The sequence below is a fragment of the Dermacentor albipictus genome, chromosome 2, assembly GCF_038994185.2.
Source record: "Dermacentor albipictus isolate Rhodes 1998 colony chromosome 2, USDA_Dalb.pri_finalv2, whole genome shotgun sequence".
In the NCBI taxonomy this organism is placed as follows: Eukaryota; Metazoa; Arthropoda; class Arachnida; order Ixodida; family Ixodidae; genus Dermacentor; species Dermacentor albipictus.
In genome coordinates this window covers 62,129,561-62,146,855 of record NC_091822.1, presented here as the reverse complement: position 1 = coordinate 62,146,855, position 17,295 = coordinate 62,129,561, and the positions used below count along the sequence as shown (strand labels likewise).

The window sequence follows — 17,295 nt, the reverse complement described above, 5'->3', positions numbered from 1 at the left end:
CCAAAAATACTACCTATGTTCTAGGCTCCGCAAGGGTTGTGCTCTCCTCGCGGCATAAAGTAATGAAGCATTACGTACGCGTTAAATGAATTTTTAATGCGAATATCATTCTTAGCCTACTTCAGTTGGTTTGAGCCTGCCTGCCTGCCTATCTATCTATCTATCTATCTATCTATCTATCTATCTATCTATCTATCTATCTATCTATCTATCTATCTATCTATCTATCTATCTATCTATCTATCTATCTATCTGTGTCTGTCTGTCTGTCTGTCTGTCTGTCTGTCTGTCTGTCTGTCCACTAACGCCTACCAAATGGCCCAAGTTGTCTACCTGCTTGGGCCACTTGGTATGTGCTTCTGGACTCAATGCCGTAGTGGTCGTACCATTGTCCATATTTCAGCTTCATGATACTCTCCTCATACCGTCGTCGTGACACCTCCTTCGTCGACTCAGTGGCGTGAAGTCGTCTAATAGCTTAGGCCGCTAGGCATAGACTTGTATTCGTTATGTAGTCGCGGTCTTGCACTGTCGTCATTTCAACTTTTTCATCTGACACTCGTCATGTTATCGTCGTCGCGCTATCATCGTCATACAGTTGTCTTGCACTCGTTGTCACAACATTATAGTGATGCTGTTATATTCGTTCAATCGTCGTCATTCTAGCTACGTGATCTGACTCTAGTCAATGCCGTCGTCGTTCCGCCATCGTCGTCATGCTTCCGCTGTCACACCGTCATAATGGCGGCACCGTAGTCGTTGAGTCGTCATTCCAAATTCGTGGTCTTACTCTCGTCGTGCTGTGGTCTTCACGCTTTCTACTCCGACCCAGCGGTCCAAGTTGTCTCATATAGTGGGACATCACGCATGGGTTCGGTGTTGTGGTGCCGTCGTGGTCATTGCACAGTCGCCATTCCAGTTTTGTCATCCGACAGGCATCATGACGTCGCCGCCATGCTGTCGTTATATCCTTGTCATCACTTCAGCAAATCATCCCATAGTGTTCATGCCGTTGTCGTCGTACCGGCCTGAATGATTCATCGACGTCAATCTTTCTGGTCCTTTCGTTGTCCAGTCATCGTCGTCACTTCGTCCTCGTCACACAGACGCTGCCATGCATCCGCTGTCCTACCGTCGTTATCTCATTGTCCTCATGTCGTTGTTATAGTTATACCATTATCAATATTAAAGAATGGACATTTCATTATCCTGATCCCGTTGTCTTTACACGGCTTTTTTTACTCCCTCAATAGCTTTCCTTTGTCATGCGATCTTCGCTGCGTCGACATTATAAAGTCATCGTCTTGCCTCAGTGTTCGTCGGCCGCCTTGGAAAGCGACTGTAATGGCAAAGTTGTGCGATATCGGAATATGTGACACATAGCCGAAGCCCCGAAAGTCTCAGAATTACCACTGTACTTGTTTAAAAAGACGTCACTTCAAAAATATGGTCTGTCGCTACGTTGCTCGATTGCTAATCGCATTACCGATGACAGTCATTGTTAGATGAGTTCTGACGGAATGATTTTTCTAAACAGCGTTTTATCTCAGCGTGTCGATTATGACTTCCTTGTAGGCGACTGGAAGTCCTCCGTAAGGTCAAAACGCACTTCTCATTTCTGAGTGACAGCATCAGAACGCGCACTCTTTCGAGCACGTATGAAAGCGATAAAAAATCAGCGCGTTTGTATTGCCTCCGTTCCACGTTTCTTTATCTCTTGCTATCTGGGTTCAAGCCGTTATATTATTTTAAGCTCTACTTCAATCACTTTTAGCAGCCTGTAATTCAGCCATGATCGTGCACTCACAGGAGCAGCGCATTTCTGTGTTCAGTATAAGTGCCGGGTCACAGAACTTGGTTGAAAATGCTGCTGCGCAAAAACTCGCAATCTACGTAGAGAGTCACCTGCCCACGTAAAGCTGGCTCGTCGCATTAAATGACGTTTGCTAAAGTGGAATCGAGAGCAGAAGCGGGAGCGCCACAGAGCCTGGCAGGCGAGCACAATCCTGACAAATCATGGCTAAAGCGGTGACGATCCCGAAACATGCTGCTGTCCAGTTCATCGACAGCAGCCACTCCCACTGCTGTTGCCGAAGCAATGTACAACGTGTGCAGTACGTATACACTTGGCTGTGGCTCTGCATGCAGTGTCAGGTATAGAGTGGTTTGGGAATTTAAATACGCAGCCCATCAGTAAAGTGAAACACTGTCGTGCACAACACATACGAATGTGCTGTAGAACGTCACACTATAGTGCGAAGACTGCAAGAGTTAAGATTTTTCGCCATATTACTACTGACGCCGTATTCTTGCGGCTTCCCCTTTGGCCAAGTGGGTCGAACTACTCCGCCTGAGCCTACCTAGCCATCGCAATAGTAACGGGCTGGCTAGTGCTGGGGTTACTCCATCTGCATCGCTTTGTTCCCACGACGGCGCTAAATCAACAGAAACTGTTAAGCAATGCTCAGCTGTACTTGAGTGTTCTCTCGCCTAGCCCACCGTCTTTTGCTTCTATACTTGATGCTACTAACTCTTCCTTTATGCTCTACTGTCTAGATCACTCGATGGTCCCAAAGCTCCAGAACGGTTCCGGTTAACAGGAAACGTTACCTACAGGCTGGGAGACGCATCTGCTGACAGGTGCGAAGAAACTCTCCGAGTCTGCTGTCACATTCGCTGAGATTATCAACATGCTTACTTGTGGTGCGCAGGTTGGTGCGGCTGCGAGTCAACAATATCTTCACGCTCGCGCAGATAAATAACGTCATCGCAACACTGCATGGCTCAGTCGAACCAGGTGAGACAACAGCATAATTTGAATGCGTGCAAAACATTAATGAATTGCTTTCTTTTATATTTATAACAGTATAGGTGTGACATTTGTCACAGTTCATCTTTTCACTTAACCAAAGGTGCTGGACCTTGAAACCATTGAAAAAAAAATGCAATTCTAAGAACGTGCTTTCTAACTTACCATATTAGCTTCTAATTTTACGAACAGACCAATAACGGCGCGTAATCGCTTGGCAGCAGAGCGCGTTACGTTGACGAGCACTTTAACATTTCTTAAACCGCTTGACGAGAACTTCAATTCATATAAGTTCCGAAGTGATTATTGGATCCGTAGGATTTGTCTTACTAATGCGTTAGCATTAGGATTGTCGATGTGGGAAAAAAGATTATGTGTGTGAAATCTGGGAAGCCAGTCAAATGGTTCAGATAGAAAGGAGATATGAGAGTTCAGAAAAAGGCAAGGTGTGTATCAAGTGAGCTCCTGAGCAACATTTTGCAGTGTAGTGAAGGCGGTTTTAATCGCTATTACGGCACCTCAAAGATGTGCGACACAATGCAGCGCATTTGTCTCGCTTTTTCCGCCAAATCGCCAATAAATGATTGCGATCTTATTTTTTCTTTTCTCGATACAGACCGGTACGTAGTGGTGGGCGCCCAGCGAGATTCATTTGGCTTTGGAGCACTGCAACCGGCACCCAACACGGCGTCGTTGCTCGCCCTAGGACAAGCGCTGGGGAGCCTGAAGAAACGGGGTGTGAGGCCCCGGCGTAGTGTGCTGCTGTGCAGCTGGGCGGCCGGCGAGTACGGGCAAGTGGGCTCCACAGAGTGGGTCGAGGCAAGTGCGCACGTGACCCGCGTATAGTCAATTTGAGTATGAAGGTTGTGAACTGGCAGTCAGCGTGCCTGTGGGCACACATATCTCAATAGTTGCCATTAAACACATTTCTCGCTCCGACCGTATCAAATAGTGAGGAAAAAGCATTGGCAACACTGTATAGTTACGCTTTTCCTCACTCGCAGTCGGGAAAGGGTTTCGTCTCACTGATTGAGGCACATCTTGGGGCAATAATTCACAAGTATGTGAATAATTAGAAAGATAACAGACTGCTTGCAAACTTATACAGTAGGGAATACTTACTTCTCACGCGAAACCAGCAAGCACATAAAAAAATTTCATGAAAATTTATGCGTGCACAGGTAATCCGCTTCCTTGTGTGGCAAGAAACAAAACCTAGGTTTCTAGAAATTCCCGCGTTTATCTGCTAATATCCTCAAGTTAGGAAGCCACCGTACACTGTTTTACAGAAACTTACATAGCAGCGAGGTGCCCCACTAAGCCACAACGTTTGCACGGTGGACTTTGTCAGAGCCAGCGATACACAGTTGATTCAACGTCTTTGCCGATAGAAGCAACTCGCGAAAACACCGTTATGTATCTAGACAAAAGGGCTTTTATCGCCGAGCCAAGAGCTGCTGCAACCGGCCGCACATTCCAGTGTGGCGGCAGAGCGCCGGTCAGGCACAAGATGGCGCCATTATTCCAAGATGACGGAGCCAAATGTAAAAAAAAAGTGTATAGAATTAAGGTAAAATCAGCATAGTTAACTAGATACGCATTTAGTGGCCGCAGGGTCTGCAGGGAGCACACAAACGCATTGACCGGAGCTTTTACTGGTCCTTGTGGCGTTGATGCTTCGGCAACGAAGTGGCCAGTCTCGTAAGTTACATCAAGAGGCGTGACCAAAGTTCCTGGAAGTTCGCGAGTGTGACAAGCGGGTCTTCTCTAGCACGCCAATAAAACAATTATAGATAAGCGCACAGTGACCTGGTTTCACAAAGGTTTGTGTTTTGGATCGGATTGTACGCTTCACTTCCACAGCTATTTCAAGGAGTGGCGTCAATTCACAGACAGGGTATGCCGTGGAACTCCATGGAATGAGGAAGAACGTCTTGGTCTGGTTAAAACGCTTAGGAGTTAAAAGATTACGGAGTGTTCATGTCGGTAGGCTGGGACTGCGCTAAGACGAACTTTCTGACTTCATTTGCTGCTGCAAGAGCGTTCGCTGTGAAAAGGACACTGTAGTTTTGGAGTAACGATATTGAAGGGGTAAGTCATGCATATATGGTGCGAGTCGGTGCACTGTGCTGACGAATTCATACTCAGCAAATAGAGAACCGCTCTTTGCCGATGAATGAGCCATTACACTGACTACTACTAACGTGTTGGTTGCAAGTTCCCCATGCTGTACGGCGCTGACGGATTTATGTAGCGTGGGTAATGGAACAAAGCAATCTTATTTATTCAATAAATTTGCCTGCTTTATCCTGATTCAATTCGGTATTTGATATTTGTGCGTGTGCGTTTGTGTCCTAACACGTTGCTGTTTTTCTTTCTGCAGCAACACCTCTTCGAGCTTCACTCACGTGCAGTCGCCTATATAGATATCAGCGAGTGTGCATCCGGTAAAGTATTAAATTGCAACAATCCTCTCTTATTGGGACATTGCCTGTTGTTGTCATGAGTTTTTGGAAGCACGATAGGGAAATTCGAGCCGCCGAAGAGCGGCATCTGCGGCTTTTGTTATGTGGCGTCAAGTGCATCAAAATCCGTTTCACAGTGGAGTCGCTTGGATCTCTATCCTAAAAACTGGCTGCGAATTAAACAAGTGTGACCAACGCTGCCCACAAATGTGTGTGATATGTATTCGCGATATATATATATATATATATATATATATATATATACCATAGGGCCACTTTCGGCGGAGGCAGCATTGATGCCACGTTAGAACATTTCACTCGTTGGTCACCAAAACTAACCTGATGCGTTCAATACACGGCTTTTGTGCAAAACCTCAACGAGTGTTATTTTAGCGCAGCGTTAGGAGTACCGCCACCACACCTCCTGCTGCTGGCTTTGCTGAGGCTAGCTAGCCCGCTCATGCCACTAGCAGGCAGGGCATGGACCTGTTTGTGTGGGTGGGTCAAGTTTACAGGTAGCTTCACCGTTAACATGGGGGCGTATTAGGGTCCCACTTGCCAGCACACTCGGATGGTGATACCGCCTACGACGTTTTCCGTTTTGTCAAAGCATTGCCAGGGAAATGCGTCAATAAACAACGCTGTCCCTTCCAATTTCTTAATCCTCGTGATTGAGGGGTGTTAAGGAAAGTAAGGAACGCAACTGCCGCCAAACTTTAGAGCGAAGCATTCCCACCTTCCCACCTTCGCCCACTTTACCCTGACTGCGGCTGCTGCTCTGTTCTAGGCGAATAGCTAAAGCTTAAAAGCTACTGAACTGCATGCCTGATTGCGGGATCGAAGCTCCGTCCCAGAGCGAAGCAGCCCGCTTTGTCTGCTCATTAGGCCATAATCGCACGCGTACTTCTATCGTGCGAACACCAGCTAGCTGGATGATCGTCGAGGTGTGCCGCGTCGCGTATCAGGCATGCGCACGACAGTGTACGCCGCGGTCGCGTGAGTGAAATGGGCAAATTTAGAGCATTCGACTCACCGCTTCACGAAAGCTTCGCTTCGCATAAAAAGGAGGCAGAGGACGACGTGCGACTGACTGTTACGAGTCAGTCTGGACTAGAAAATATAAACTCTTCACCTAAGAGCAGAATAGCGATAGAATCATATGCGTGGCCCCCAGCGTCCGCATGCAATTAGCAGAGCGCGCTTTCAGAAGCATTGTTCTTGTCCACCGAAGGGCCACAGCGCCAGCCGCCATAGAGTTCATTTTGGGTAAGGCGGTTGAGGTAAATTTTAATTACTTGCCGCTTACGATCAATTTTAACGAAGCGTTCAACAAGCGCTGCTGGACTCTACAGTACAGTAGGGGGCGCCATCTTGAAAGAGGATCATAATGCCATTCAACAGTTAGCTGCAAAATGAGACAAGTTTTCTTTCAACACAGTCTTTCAGTTACATCCGAGACGCAATTTCGTGATGTTACCAGGAAAACCAACGTTCCGGACGAAAAATTTGGGTCATATTAGGACTGTTTTTCGCAGGTGGGCGGTTGGTTCCGAAGGCGTGCCCCTCATTGGAGAATCTTGCTGTAGAAGCAACAAAACGGGTGAATAACCACTCGCATGAGAGCTTAGCAGTTCCTGCACTGTGCCCGACGCTCTGTTGTTGCGTTGACAGACAGCATCGTGCACGCTTTCCAGGTGCGCGACCCTGCGGACGCCAACAGGACCATGTACGACGTGTGGCAAGAACAATGGAGCAAGAGTCTCAGGAACAAGGCCAGTTTATCTGTTCGGTTAGTATAACCAAATACTGTGTCCACAACCTCTGCAAAGAACATCATAAGTTTATTGTAAAGAATTTGAAGGGAGGAATATTATGAGCAGGATTGGTAGGGCATACTTCTGGGACAAAGCAAATGTAAAGTCTAAGCGCGCGCAGAATTTGTAAGCCACAATATGCAACAACCAATGCGAGGTGCAAAGTCTCATTAAGGATCCTTTACCATCTCTCCATGACGTCATAGATTTAGGTGACATTTATTCTGGACCAGCTAAGGGCTTATCAATGAGCAAAATTCAGAGGGTTATCCTGTGAATTTTCCAAGTCGTCCTGGGGATAACCTAAGTCGACTTCAGGGCGAACGCCGAAGTCTCGATGCTATAAAGACGGACACATTAGGTACACATCCCCCTTAATTCGCCTAGTCTATTTGCCTAGTCATGTCTCCTGATTCCAAAGGTCGAGGGCCCGACTGCCACCCAAAGTGGTGGGCACGGGTCCCTTAATTAACTCTGCGTTAATCAACTTCACCTTGATTAACGCCAGAGGTCGTGGGCTCTAGTGTCCTAATTAATTATATGTTCATTAACTGCGCCTTAATTAACTTCGCCTTATTTACCACCAAAGGTGATGGGCAGAATTCGACTCCCACCAAAGGTCACGGGTTCGCGTGCCTTAACTCTATCTGAACTGTGCCTGAATTAAGTTCATCTCCATTAACACCAATAGTCATGGGTTCGATTCTCACAAATGGTCTTGGTTCAACTATCACCAATGGTCGGGCGTCTGTAGCCTTACTTAATACCAAAGGTCGAGGGCTCGACAACCACCCAAAGTGGTGGGTACGAGTGCCTTAATTAACTCTGCGTTAATCAACTTCACCTTGATTAACGCCAGAGGTCGTGGGCTCTAGTGTCCTAATTAACTATATGTTCACTAACTTCGCCTTATTTACCACCAAAGGTGAGGGGCAGAATTCGACTCCCACCAAAGGTCGCGGGTTCGCGTGCCTTAACTCTATTTGAACTGTGCCTGAATTAAGTTCATCTTCATTAACACCAATAGTCATGGGTTTCATTCTCACAATTGGTCTTGGTTCAACTATCACCAATGGTCGGGCGTCTGTAGCCTTACCTAATACCAAAGGTCGTGGGCTCGACTCCCGCCAAAGGTCAAAGGTTCTTAGCCTTTTTGTGCGTTGCGTCTCATCGGCGCGTTTTCGCTGAAGGTCGACTGACTGATGAGTCAAAATCTCCTGTTATTGTTTCGCACTTTTAATATTTCGGTTTCAGAAGAGCTAATGTAAAAGATATGCGATGTCAGTTCTTTTTTCTCTCGATTACATTTGTTTGTGCACTGACGTTCTCAAAATTCCGAGGAATAATTTTGTAAACAATGAAAGACGAGGTATGAGCAACTTAGACGGTAAAATAGTGGTTGGGTAAGCTTGGTTCGAAATTTGGTACAACATTCATTTTGCCGAAGCGGCGCCTGATGCCGGACGCGCGACGCCGACGCCGGATTTTTTGCGACACGGGGCAGTGCCACCTAGAAAAAAATGCACGGGGCCCTTAACGCCATCGAGTTAAAGCACGCCACAGCGCAGCCTTCAAAGCAAGCGGAAAAGCGCAGGAGATGGGGAACAGCAAGCGTTCGACGAGGCTCTTTCGAGGCCGACAGCAGTTCAAGGGACGTGGGCGCACCGGGGGTCACTACCGAACGAAAAAGCTGAAGGCGTATGAGAAGGAGTCGTCAGACGCAAAGAGCGTCAAGCAACGACTGAAGAGAGAAGTAGAGCTGAAGAAAGAAAAAAGCTTAGAGAATTCGATACTGCCCTGCACCCGACTGAACGCAGAAGGCTGGCGGAGCTTGATCAGCGGGAGGTGCACGCCAACGCCAGGGATATGGCGGTCTACATGAAAGTGCGCAAGCATCAATTTATTCCATTTAACAAGTTATCAGACAATCTTACGATAGCAACCTCCGATGCGCTGCAGGTGGAAGAATTGCAAGGACTAATAGAAATACGTATGAGCAGTCAACCGCCAGTTCAAATCTGTACATATTAGGTGTCTGCAGCCGGAATGTCACGCGGCATTATTCACGGGTGTGCGCGTGACATAATTTATGATGGCTTCAGGAAAGCCCTAGATGGTGAAACAGAACAAATACTTTCTGTGAGGCCAATGGGAAACAAGAGCGTGGTACTTATCACATTTGCTTCAGACACCATTCCGCGCCTGGTGAAATACTGGGATTTCCTCAAGAGGGTGGTTGAGTACGAGGAAACATCGCTGGCTTGTAGTAGACGCCATGGCTCTGGAAATTATCAAAACATATGCTTGCCACCCGAAGCGTGCTGCTATAGGGAACGGCGGCACGCATACGGAAAAAGAGGGATCCTGCGTTAAAAGGAATAAGTACAGCGCACGATGCCAAAGAGAAGGATCCCTAGTTACCAACGCGGATTGGCAAGGTAGGATTGCATTTGCGGAGAAAGCGAAGGAAAGGGCAGTCATCGCCACAAGAATCAAGACCAGCAAGGCAATAAGACTAAAGGAGGCGGGCCTCCACGTTCACCACCATCACGGCCAAGCTGTCAACCCTCATGTGCAAATGTAGTAGCTTTAGGACCTACAGTTCAAAGTGACACAGCAACACTGCTGGAACAAATTGAGAAGGAGGAAATAAAGAAGTAGGGAAACTGAAGAAAGGGTTAGACAATCTTCAGCAGCAAATGTATGCTTTCTGAACGCAATTTGAAAAACTGGTGCGAGATATGTCTCGGAAGACACCGGCTATCATGGGAGATACGGAGTTTCCCAGCCTAAAGCCGCTTGCCACCACAACTAACAGTAGAACATTGTCAAACGCGAAAACGGAGCAAAGCAAAGGGCAGAAGAACGGGAAGGAAATGCAGGAGAGTCCAATGCAAACCCCAGAGCAGTCGGCGTCATCGGCGAAGCTAAAAGGAGCAAAAATGAAGATTAAATTGGCGTAGGTGTGGTACGACTGGAAACCCACCAGCTGTACGCGGGGAAAAACAACAATCCAGACCTCCCTGGTCTGTTACAGGCCCTCATACAACAACAGGCGCAACAAAAACAAATACTACAATATTGTTTTTCGGAAATGCAGCTTAAATTCCAATTCTCACCAAGTCTAGCTCTGACCTACCATGGTCCAGGTGTTAAGTAGCTTTGTGGATCGGAAGGGTCAAAACACTAAAACTGTTTCAGACATCGTGCAGTGGAACTGTTGGTGGATTGCAGCATGTGCCACTAAACTCAATTTTGTGTTATGCCACGTCCGGAGGCCGTCGTTTCAGACATCGTGCAGTGGAACTGTTGGTGGATTGCAGCATGTGCCACTAAACTCAATTTTGTGTGTTATGCCACGTCCGGAGGCCGTCGTTTCAGACATCGTGCAGTGGAACTGTTGGTGGATTGCAGCATGTGCCACTAAACTCAATTTTGTGTTATGCCACCTCCGGAGGCCGTCGTTTCTACTGCTACAGGAGACAAGAGGAATGTCCCCAACACCTACAGGCAACAAGGGCTTTCCCCCCGAGTTTCGCCTACCGCACATTGCACCCCAGGGACCCAAACAGTGCAATGTTTGTGGAGGCGTAAGCCTTATGCTATCTTCGGCTGGTCGTTTCTGAGCACTCTGGAACGCTCTCGCGAGCGGCGTTGTCTTCGACTGGTTGAAAGAGGGTGCGCGCCCTGCGTTCGGCTGGTTCTTCTCGATTGCTCTCCTCTATCTTGGAGCGCTCTGAGGCGTTCCGAGCCCTGTCGTCGGAGCAGTCATCGAGATTGAAACGTCAAACCGTAACCTTGGCAACCTTAGCCACTGCATGCTGGCGTCTCGACGAACGTTCGTCCCGCCGGCACGTCCGCCGGTTTTTCTGGCAGCGCCGGGAGCTTTGGATAGGCGGAACATCGGACGTTGGCAGTAGTCACGTTGTTTCGCATCAGGAATTTCCTCCTCCGCGAGCGAGTCGCACGTTCGGCTTGCGCGCGTGTCCCCTACCTTTGAGCTCGGGAAACGACCGATCTACCCGACTCTGCTTGGGGCATACAGGCGACCAGTCGAAGATACCATTAGTCTGTGTTCGTGCAGACATACCGTGAGCACAAATGGACACCTCAAAATACTGCAACCAGAGGTAGTAGCAGTAAAAGGTCAAGTGAGGGGGCAAACATGTAGTGATTGTGTCAGCGTACGTGCGTCCCGCGGCCAGTTTGCTGCCGTAGAACGAGGAATTACGTCAACTTTGCCTGGGTTGGCGAACCACGAAGAGCTTTGGAGAGTGCCAGGCTGGTGGTTGGTGGAGACTTAAATTCTGAGAACGCGGCCTGAGGATATTCTAAAACAGCAGCCAGAGGCAGAACGCTTGCCGACGCGATGGAGAGGATGGGCTTTAACCGTAAAATGACACTTCGTTTCCCATCAACAAGCCTCTTTACGTCAAACAAAAGGACACGATATGGGACTCCTCTTAGGCGTTCCCCGGCCTAATCAAGTGATGGCGTTTTGGTGGCGACCCCATGAGCAGTGACCACTATCCCATCTGGGTGGAGCTTAACTACAGACAGTCACAGAAAGACGGCGCGAGTTAAGGCCATCGATGGTCGTAACTCGCGATAGCCTTAAATTCAGGCAGCGGCTTTTTGACCACCAGAAAGACATCCCGCATATTATAAGGCAAGAGAGCACCGAAATAGGCCACTCGCCTAGTGGACGTCCGAGTTGACGTGCCAGTACCTGACAAGCACCTATTGAGCCTTCGGGAAACTAGAGGACGCTTACAGATATGGCACATGCAAGGAACAGAGGTTTCAGAGACTTCCTTGCAATGTTCAACAAGGCTGCGCAGGCGAAGCTGTACGCCAGCAAACTGTACAGAGACCGTTGACTCTAACATTGTGAGACGTTCAACGAAAAGACAGGCCATGCAGCACATTACAGAACCTACATAACCATGGTGGGTAAGAAGAACGAACGCAATTCAGCGGCTGACATCATGCTGGCCGCGGAACTTTCTGCTCAGGACTTTCAGAAGGAAACGATAGACACATTGTTTCCGCAATCTACTTTCCGTCCACCCGAAGATATCTATACAGGTTTAACCCCATCCAAGAATCCATACCTGCGGAGCTCACCACGGCGCTGCAGCATAGAAACAACGCTCGCAGTGCGCCTGGTCCTGACGGCAAATGTTGAAGAACCTCAACGAACACGGCAAAGTAGAGCTCGTAGTTACCATTATTGACGTGAGAATGTCTGGTAATATTCCGCAGTATTGCAGGCACTCAGTCATGGACTACACGGGAAAAAGTTGCATTTCAATCTGTTAACATACGCTTCAGACTAATTGGAAAGTAATATAATGTTGTCTCGGGATGAAATGTTGCCATAAGCTGAGTAGAGACACCTTGGTCTCCCATACAAGTCTCCCAAATAAAATTATGCGGTTTTGCATGCCCAAACTGCTTGTCTGTTTATGAGGCACGCCGTAGTGGAGGACTCCGGTAATTTCGACCACATGGGGATCTTTAACTTGCACCTAAATCTAAATACACGGGTGTTTTCGCAATTCGCCCCCATCGAAATGCGGCCGCCATGGCCGGGCTTCGATCCCGCGACCTCGTGCTCAGCAGCCCAACACCATAGCCACTGAGCAACCACGGCGGGTTATAAGTTTCCAAGACTTTCAAGCTTCATCCTAAAGCCAGCGACAAAGAGAAGTACATCGAGAAGCATCTGTACGGCAAATTGACCTTGTGAAAGTCGCTGGAAGTGAGAAGGAAACGCGTTATGTTCTCTACCAAATGGCAACGTTAATAGATTCCCCTAGTAGAATGGAGGTGGCCGGCTTGACCTTTAGGAGATCATTCCCGCTACACAAGTCTTTTTTAAGACCTCTTTGGGAGGAACACCCCGAGAGGAGGGCAGCCACCTCAAAGCGCGCAGATGGTGACCGCAACGATGTTTACTCTGACGCCGCGTGGGGAGTGGATGAGATGCTAGCAGCGGCAGTCTTGAACGCCTGCGTCAGATCAGGAGGCCTCTTCAATTATGCGGAAGCTCCGCCTACATACCGCATAGAGTTGCACGCAATTTACCTTCCTTTTGAAGCTATAGACAAAACACTAATTGAAGAGACAGACACCAGAGGATACTACACAATATGCAGGGACTCCTTAGAAGCAGCAAAAACCCTTTCGGTGGCCCCCAGGAATGGAACTTGGCCTGACGATATAAAACAAGTCGCACGGGGACTCCACCGGGAACGTGGAGTGCGGTTACGAGTAGAATGGACTGCGGGGCACGCGGGTGGCGTCGGTAACGACGCAGCTCGCGCTGCGGCAAGCGCCATGAGACGCAGCCGCTAGCCCGCCTTATGGCCACTTATCATGCTAGCACAAAGTCGACTCGGTCTGTAAGGACTGAATGTGCGGCGTAGACACGACAGTAAAAAATTATCGACGATTATGGTACTCGGTAATGCGAAATTAGAGCGTTGTTCTGAAAGAGTATGCGTTTTAGTATTTTCTATTATGATTATATAAGTAAACGGTTTATAGTAGGAAGAGAACGCTTTGAGTAGCGTCGTTGGCACGGACAACCTGTCGCGTGTGGCACATTGCAAAGGAAGCGAAGTGCGGCGCGACTGCCTCGCTAATCGGGAGATCGTGAGAGGCAGCGCGTGGGTGACGTGTGGGTTCGGTTCACAGCAGCCGCCGCAGACAGACCTCCGGTCATGCAAAGATTTGTTTGCATCATATACGGTATCGGTGGACGCGCGCGATGCATGCATTATCGGTGTCCTGATCGGTGAACAGACGACGGCTGGCCACTCTGGCGCCATCTCGTAGCGGTAGTCGCCGCAGAGCCTGTCTTGCGCGGCACTGCGCTTTTCTTGTCACGCTTTCGCTATACGCTCCTCCTCCGCTTTCCAGCTCATGGTTCTGCTGCATGCTCCTCCTGGAAAGGTCCACTATTTTATCGACTGGTTCTGCCCGCCAAAGCACCTGGATGTCCAGGCTGTTATCGGCATCCTCTGGGGAGCTCGTGATAGCTGCGGATCTTCCGGGCAGATAGTACCTTTACCCGTGTAGGTCTGCGTGCCAGCCCTTGTAATAAAGATTTGGCTCAGTCACATGCTGCCACTGTTGTCTGTGCGGTCCTGTATAAAAGAGAAAAAAACACGCATGAAGCTAAACGCGTCCACGAATTACATGTGTCAGCTTCAGTATGCCAATTTTCTTTCGCATTATTCGACCCACGCTTGCGCCATTAAATTAAGATGAGAAAAAAGTTGTATTTTATCACCCCATGCGGATTGTCTGCGAAGGATTGATGCGATACGAAGGATTGATGGCAAAGGCAGGACATCTGCACTCCTGAATTGAGACGACGCGCCCACCGGAGATATTATTCCTGCACTTGCTTGTGCCGATGTCGCTGTTTTTCGCCATTATAGAACACTAACATTCGGTGCGGTCGACGCTCAGACGATGTTATAAAAGATTTAGAAGGATGTACACCCGTGAGCAAAAATGTGCGGATCAGGGATTAGGCGCTAAAGCTGATTTTCTTTTCTACCTGTGAAAGTAATTTGAAATTGAAGACTGCAGTGGAAAACTTGGCATTTTGACTTTTCCAGTGTACTTGTAAACTCGGTTGATGCATGGTAATTACGAATAAACTTTAAATTACGAAGTTTCTTTCAGCCACGCTGTGGTCTGTAACATTTGCCCACTGTGTATCTGTGTCATACTATTGAAGCCAGGGTGCGAGATAAAATGAGACGTAAGAGAAAACACCGTCCGGTGTATGTGTTTCTGGTCTGTGTATCTTTCAAATGTTCTCCTTGTTATGCTTCACATGAACGCACAAGATTTTGTTATCATTACGGAAACGTTCAAAGGGTCAAAGTTTTAGACGCGTACCTCCCTGAAAGTCACAGTGGAGCACTTTGCTTTCTGATATATTTTGGCAAGTTCACGCATAGTTCCGATACATTACATCAACTCGCTGACCTCTTTATGTTATAACGTTTCTGTTCGTTTTTTCTTTGTCATTTTATTTATTTCCAGCCAAGCAGAACCGCTGGCAGGTACTATTTTCTTATTTCTCCACAGAAATGCAAGACGTTCAAAAATGAGACGATCTGCTGACCAAATGTTTCTTTTCTTTTCGTACGCAGGCCAGCAGTAATGGACGCCACATCAGACAACGCACCTTTCAGCCTTTACGCTGGTGTACCTTCGACAAGTTTTCTTCTGAAGCCTGAGAAGGTAAGTTGTCAGAATCTCCCCTTTGTGCTGCAGGAGTAGGCCTATAAGGTAAGGTAGCAGAACAGGTAACAAAGCCTCCCACCACCACTCTAGGAGTAGCCATTTACGGCGATTGTGATTGTTAATAATAAACATTCTGAACTCTTTTCTGAAGCACTCTTCGCAGAACGTCGACGTACCTGCATGTGCTCGTTACTGCCCAACATGGAATGCACTCGCTTTACACAACAGAACAGCTAACCGGAGCTATTTATGCATGTTTAGATGATGGCGAAGATTATATCGACTTTCAAGATCGCTTCTGCTAGACCAATTGGTCTTGTTCTAGCAGCATCCTGTCCTTTGCAAATATGATCGCTTGTTTTTTGTAGAAGCTTTTGTACGGTATTTAATACCATTCCGGGAGGAACGACACTCAACCACCTATACTATCACTGAAATCTGCATTTCCGGCATACGTGTGAAGTAGATGCTTCTCCTGACATATTAACACAGATCAGGCTATCCATTGCCATATTTATGTTCGAGTGTAGAGGAATGGGAATGTAGGTCATTTTAACTATTGTATGTTAGGCTTTAAAAAGTATTGCTGAGAAAAGATGCAGCGCCGACACTAAATGAATTACTGTAGCTATGTTGGTTTTACGTTCCGACACGTGATTAATACATGGCGATAAATGGATCCTCAAAAAGTCTGCGTCCTCAAAGTTAATCAGGAACCCCGGTTTAGGTAACCGCGCGTTAGGAAGACTTTACAGGTGCTTGTTTTCTACTAAAGCAGCAATGCGTGTATGTCCCCCTTGTTCTTCGGTACCAGTGCCTTATACTGCTACAACTAGTCCTCTATCTTATTTCTTAACCATAGCTACCTTATTTAGGTCCAGTGCAGGATGATGGCTTCCACCAGCCATTCCATCTACCCGTGCCTTTGCCTCAGCCGATGCCGCTCTACACTTGGAAATTTCCTAATCCCATAGCGTCTGTCACACTCTCGAGACAATAGCTCACGTACTTTGCGTGTGCCCTCAATATGCGGCCGAACGAAGAAAACTCAAATCTACAGTTGACAGCTTGGACTCCCGCCCCTTTTCAGAAGAAAAGCTTTTGGGCGCGTGGAGGAGTGTTGACTGTGCCCAACGTGCCATAAAAGCACTTTTGAACTTTTTAAGTGAGACTGGTTTAGACGATCGCCTCTAGAAGCTGTGAGAAGTGTAGTCAGTGCGAAATGTGTTTGCGCAAAAACTTTTTGTGGCAAGATTACTTTTTGTATGGACAAGATTAGTCTTAGTGTATTGCGTCTCCAGTGCGCATCCGCATATTGGACAACGTGTATATAGTATCTCATTGTACCATATCATAATCATCCGCCACCTACCTTTCCCTGTATTTCCCACTTCCCCATTCCCCAGTGAGTAGTAGCAGGCTAGAGACACGCTCTCCAGGCCGACCTCTCCTCCTTTCTCTCCATTAAAATTTACTCCTCCTCCTCCTAATCCCATCTGCCTCCCTTCAAATCCAGCTCCCTTTTCTAGACACCAAACCTGTTACTGAAATACCCTTCTTTTGTCTATTCTACACCATACATTTTCTGCCGAACTCTTCTCCGAAAAGGCCCCTACACCACTCTGACCACGAAGATTTCTATGGTGGCAGCTGTGTGCAGCATTGTAGGTCCGCAAAAATGTTTCCAAGTGTTGCCTTCATTACAAACTTACAGTCGTTTTATGAACAACTCGGCAGGCGGTGTTTCTCACTCGCGCTCGCTTCTCCCCTACTCGGCATGTCCTGCCTCAGCAAACAGGCGGAGACATTAGTGCTGAACGGCATCGACTACATCAGCAAGCTGCGTTTCTTCACAATCACTGCTGTATTCTTCCTGTCATTGCCTTTCCTTTCTGTTCCATCTCTCCACTCTGTCTCGATATATTGTTTCGCAGTT

The 17,295-nt window shown here is 47.7% G+C and overlaps 1 protein-coding gene across 3 annotated transcripts in view; it reads left to right on the top strand.

Moving 5' to 3' along the window:
- LOC135908990 (aminopeptidase NAALADL1-like) overlaps positions 1 to 17,295 on the top strand; it is a 78,618-nt gene that overhangs the window by 56,130 nt on the left and 5,193 nt on the right. For all 3 annotated transcript variants that reach the window (XM_065440854.1, XM_065440853.1, XM_065440855.1), the window contains exons 9-15: positions 2,557 to 2,640; positions 2,712 to 2,797; positions 3,426 to 3,628; positions 5,193 to 5,256; positions 6,810 to 6,874; positions 6,969 to 7,063; positions 15,266 to 15,356. In XM_065440854.1, coding sequence (XP_065296926.1) covers positions 2,557 to 2,640; positions 2,712 to 2,797; positions 3,426 to 3,628; positions 5,193 to 5,256; positions 6,810 to 6,874; positions 6,969 to 7,063; positions 15,266 to 15,356 — 688 coding nt within the window. The remainder of the gene's footprint in view (positions 1 to 2,556; positions 2,641 to 2,711; positions 2,798 to 3,425; positions 3,629 to 5,192; positions 5,257 to 6,809; positions 6,875 to 6,968; positions 7,064 to 15,265; positions 15,357 to 17,295) is intronic.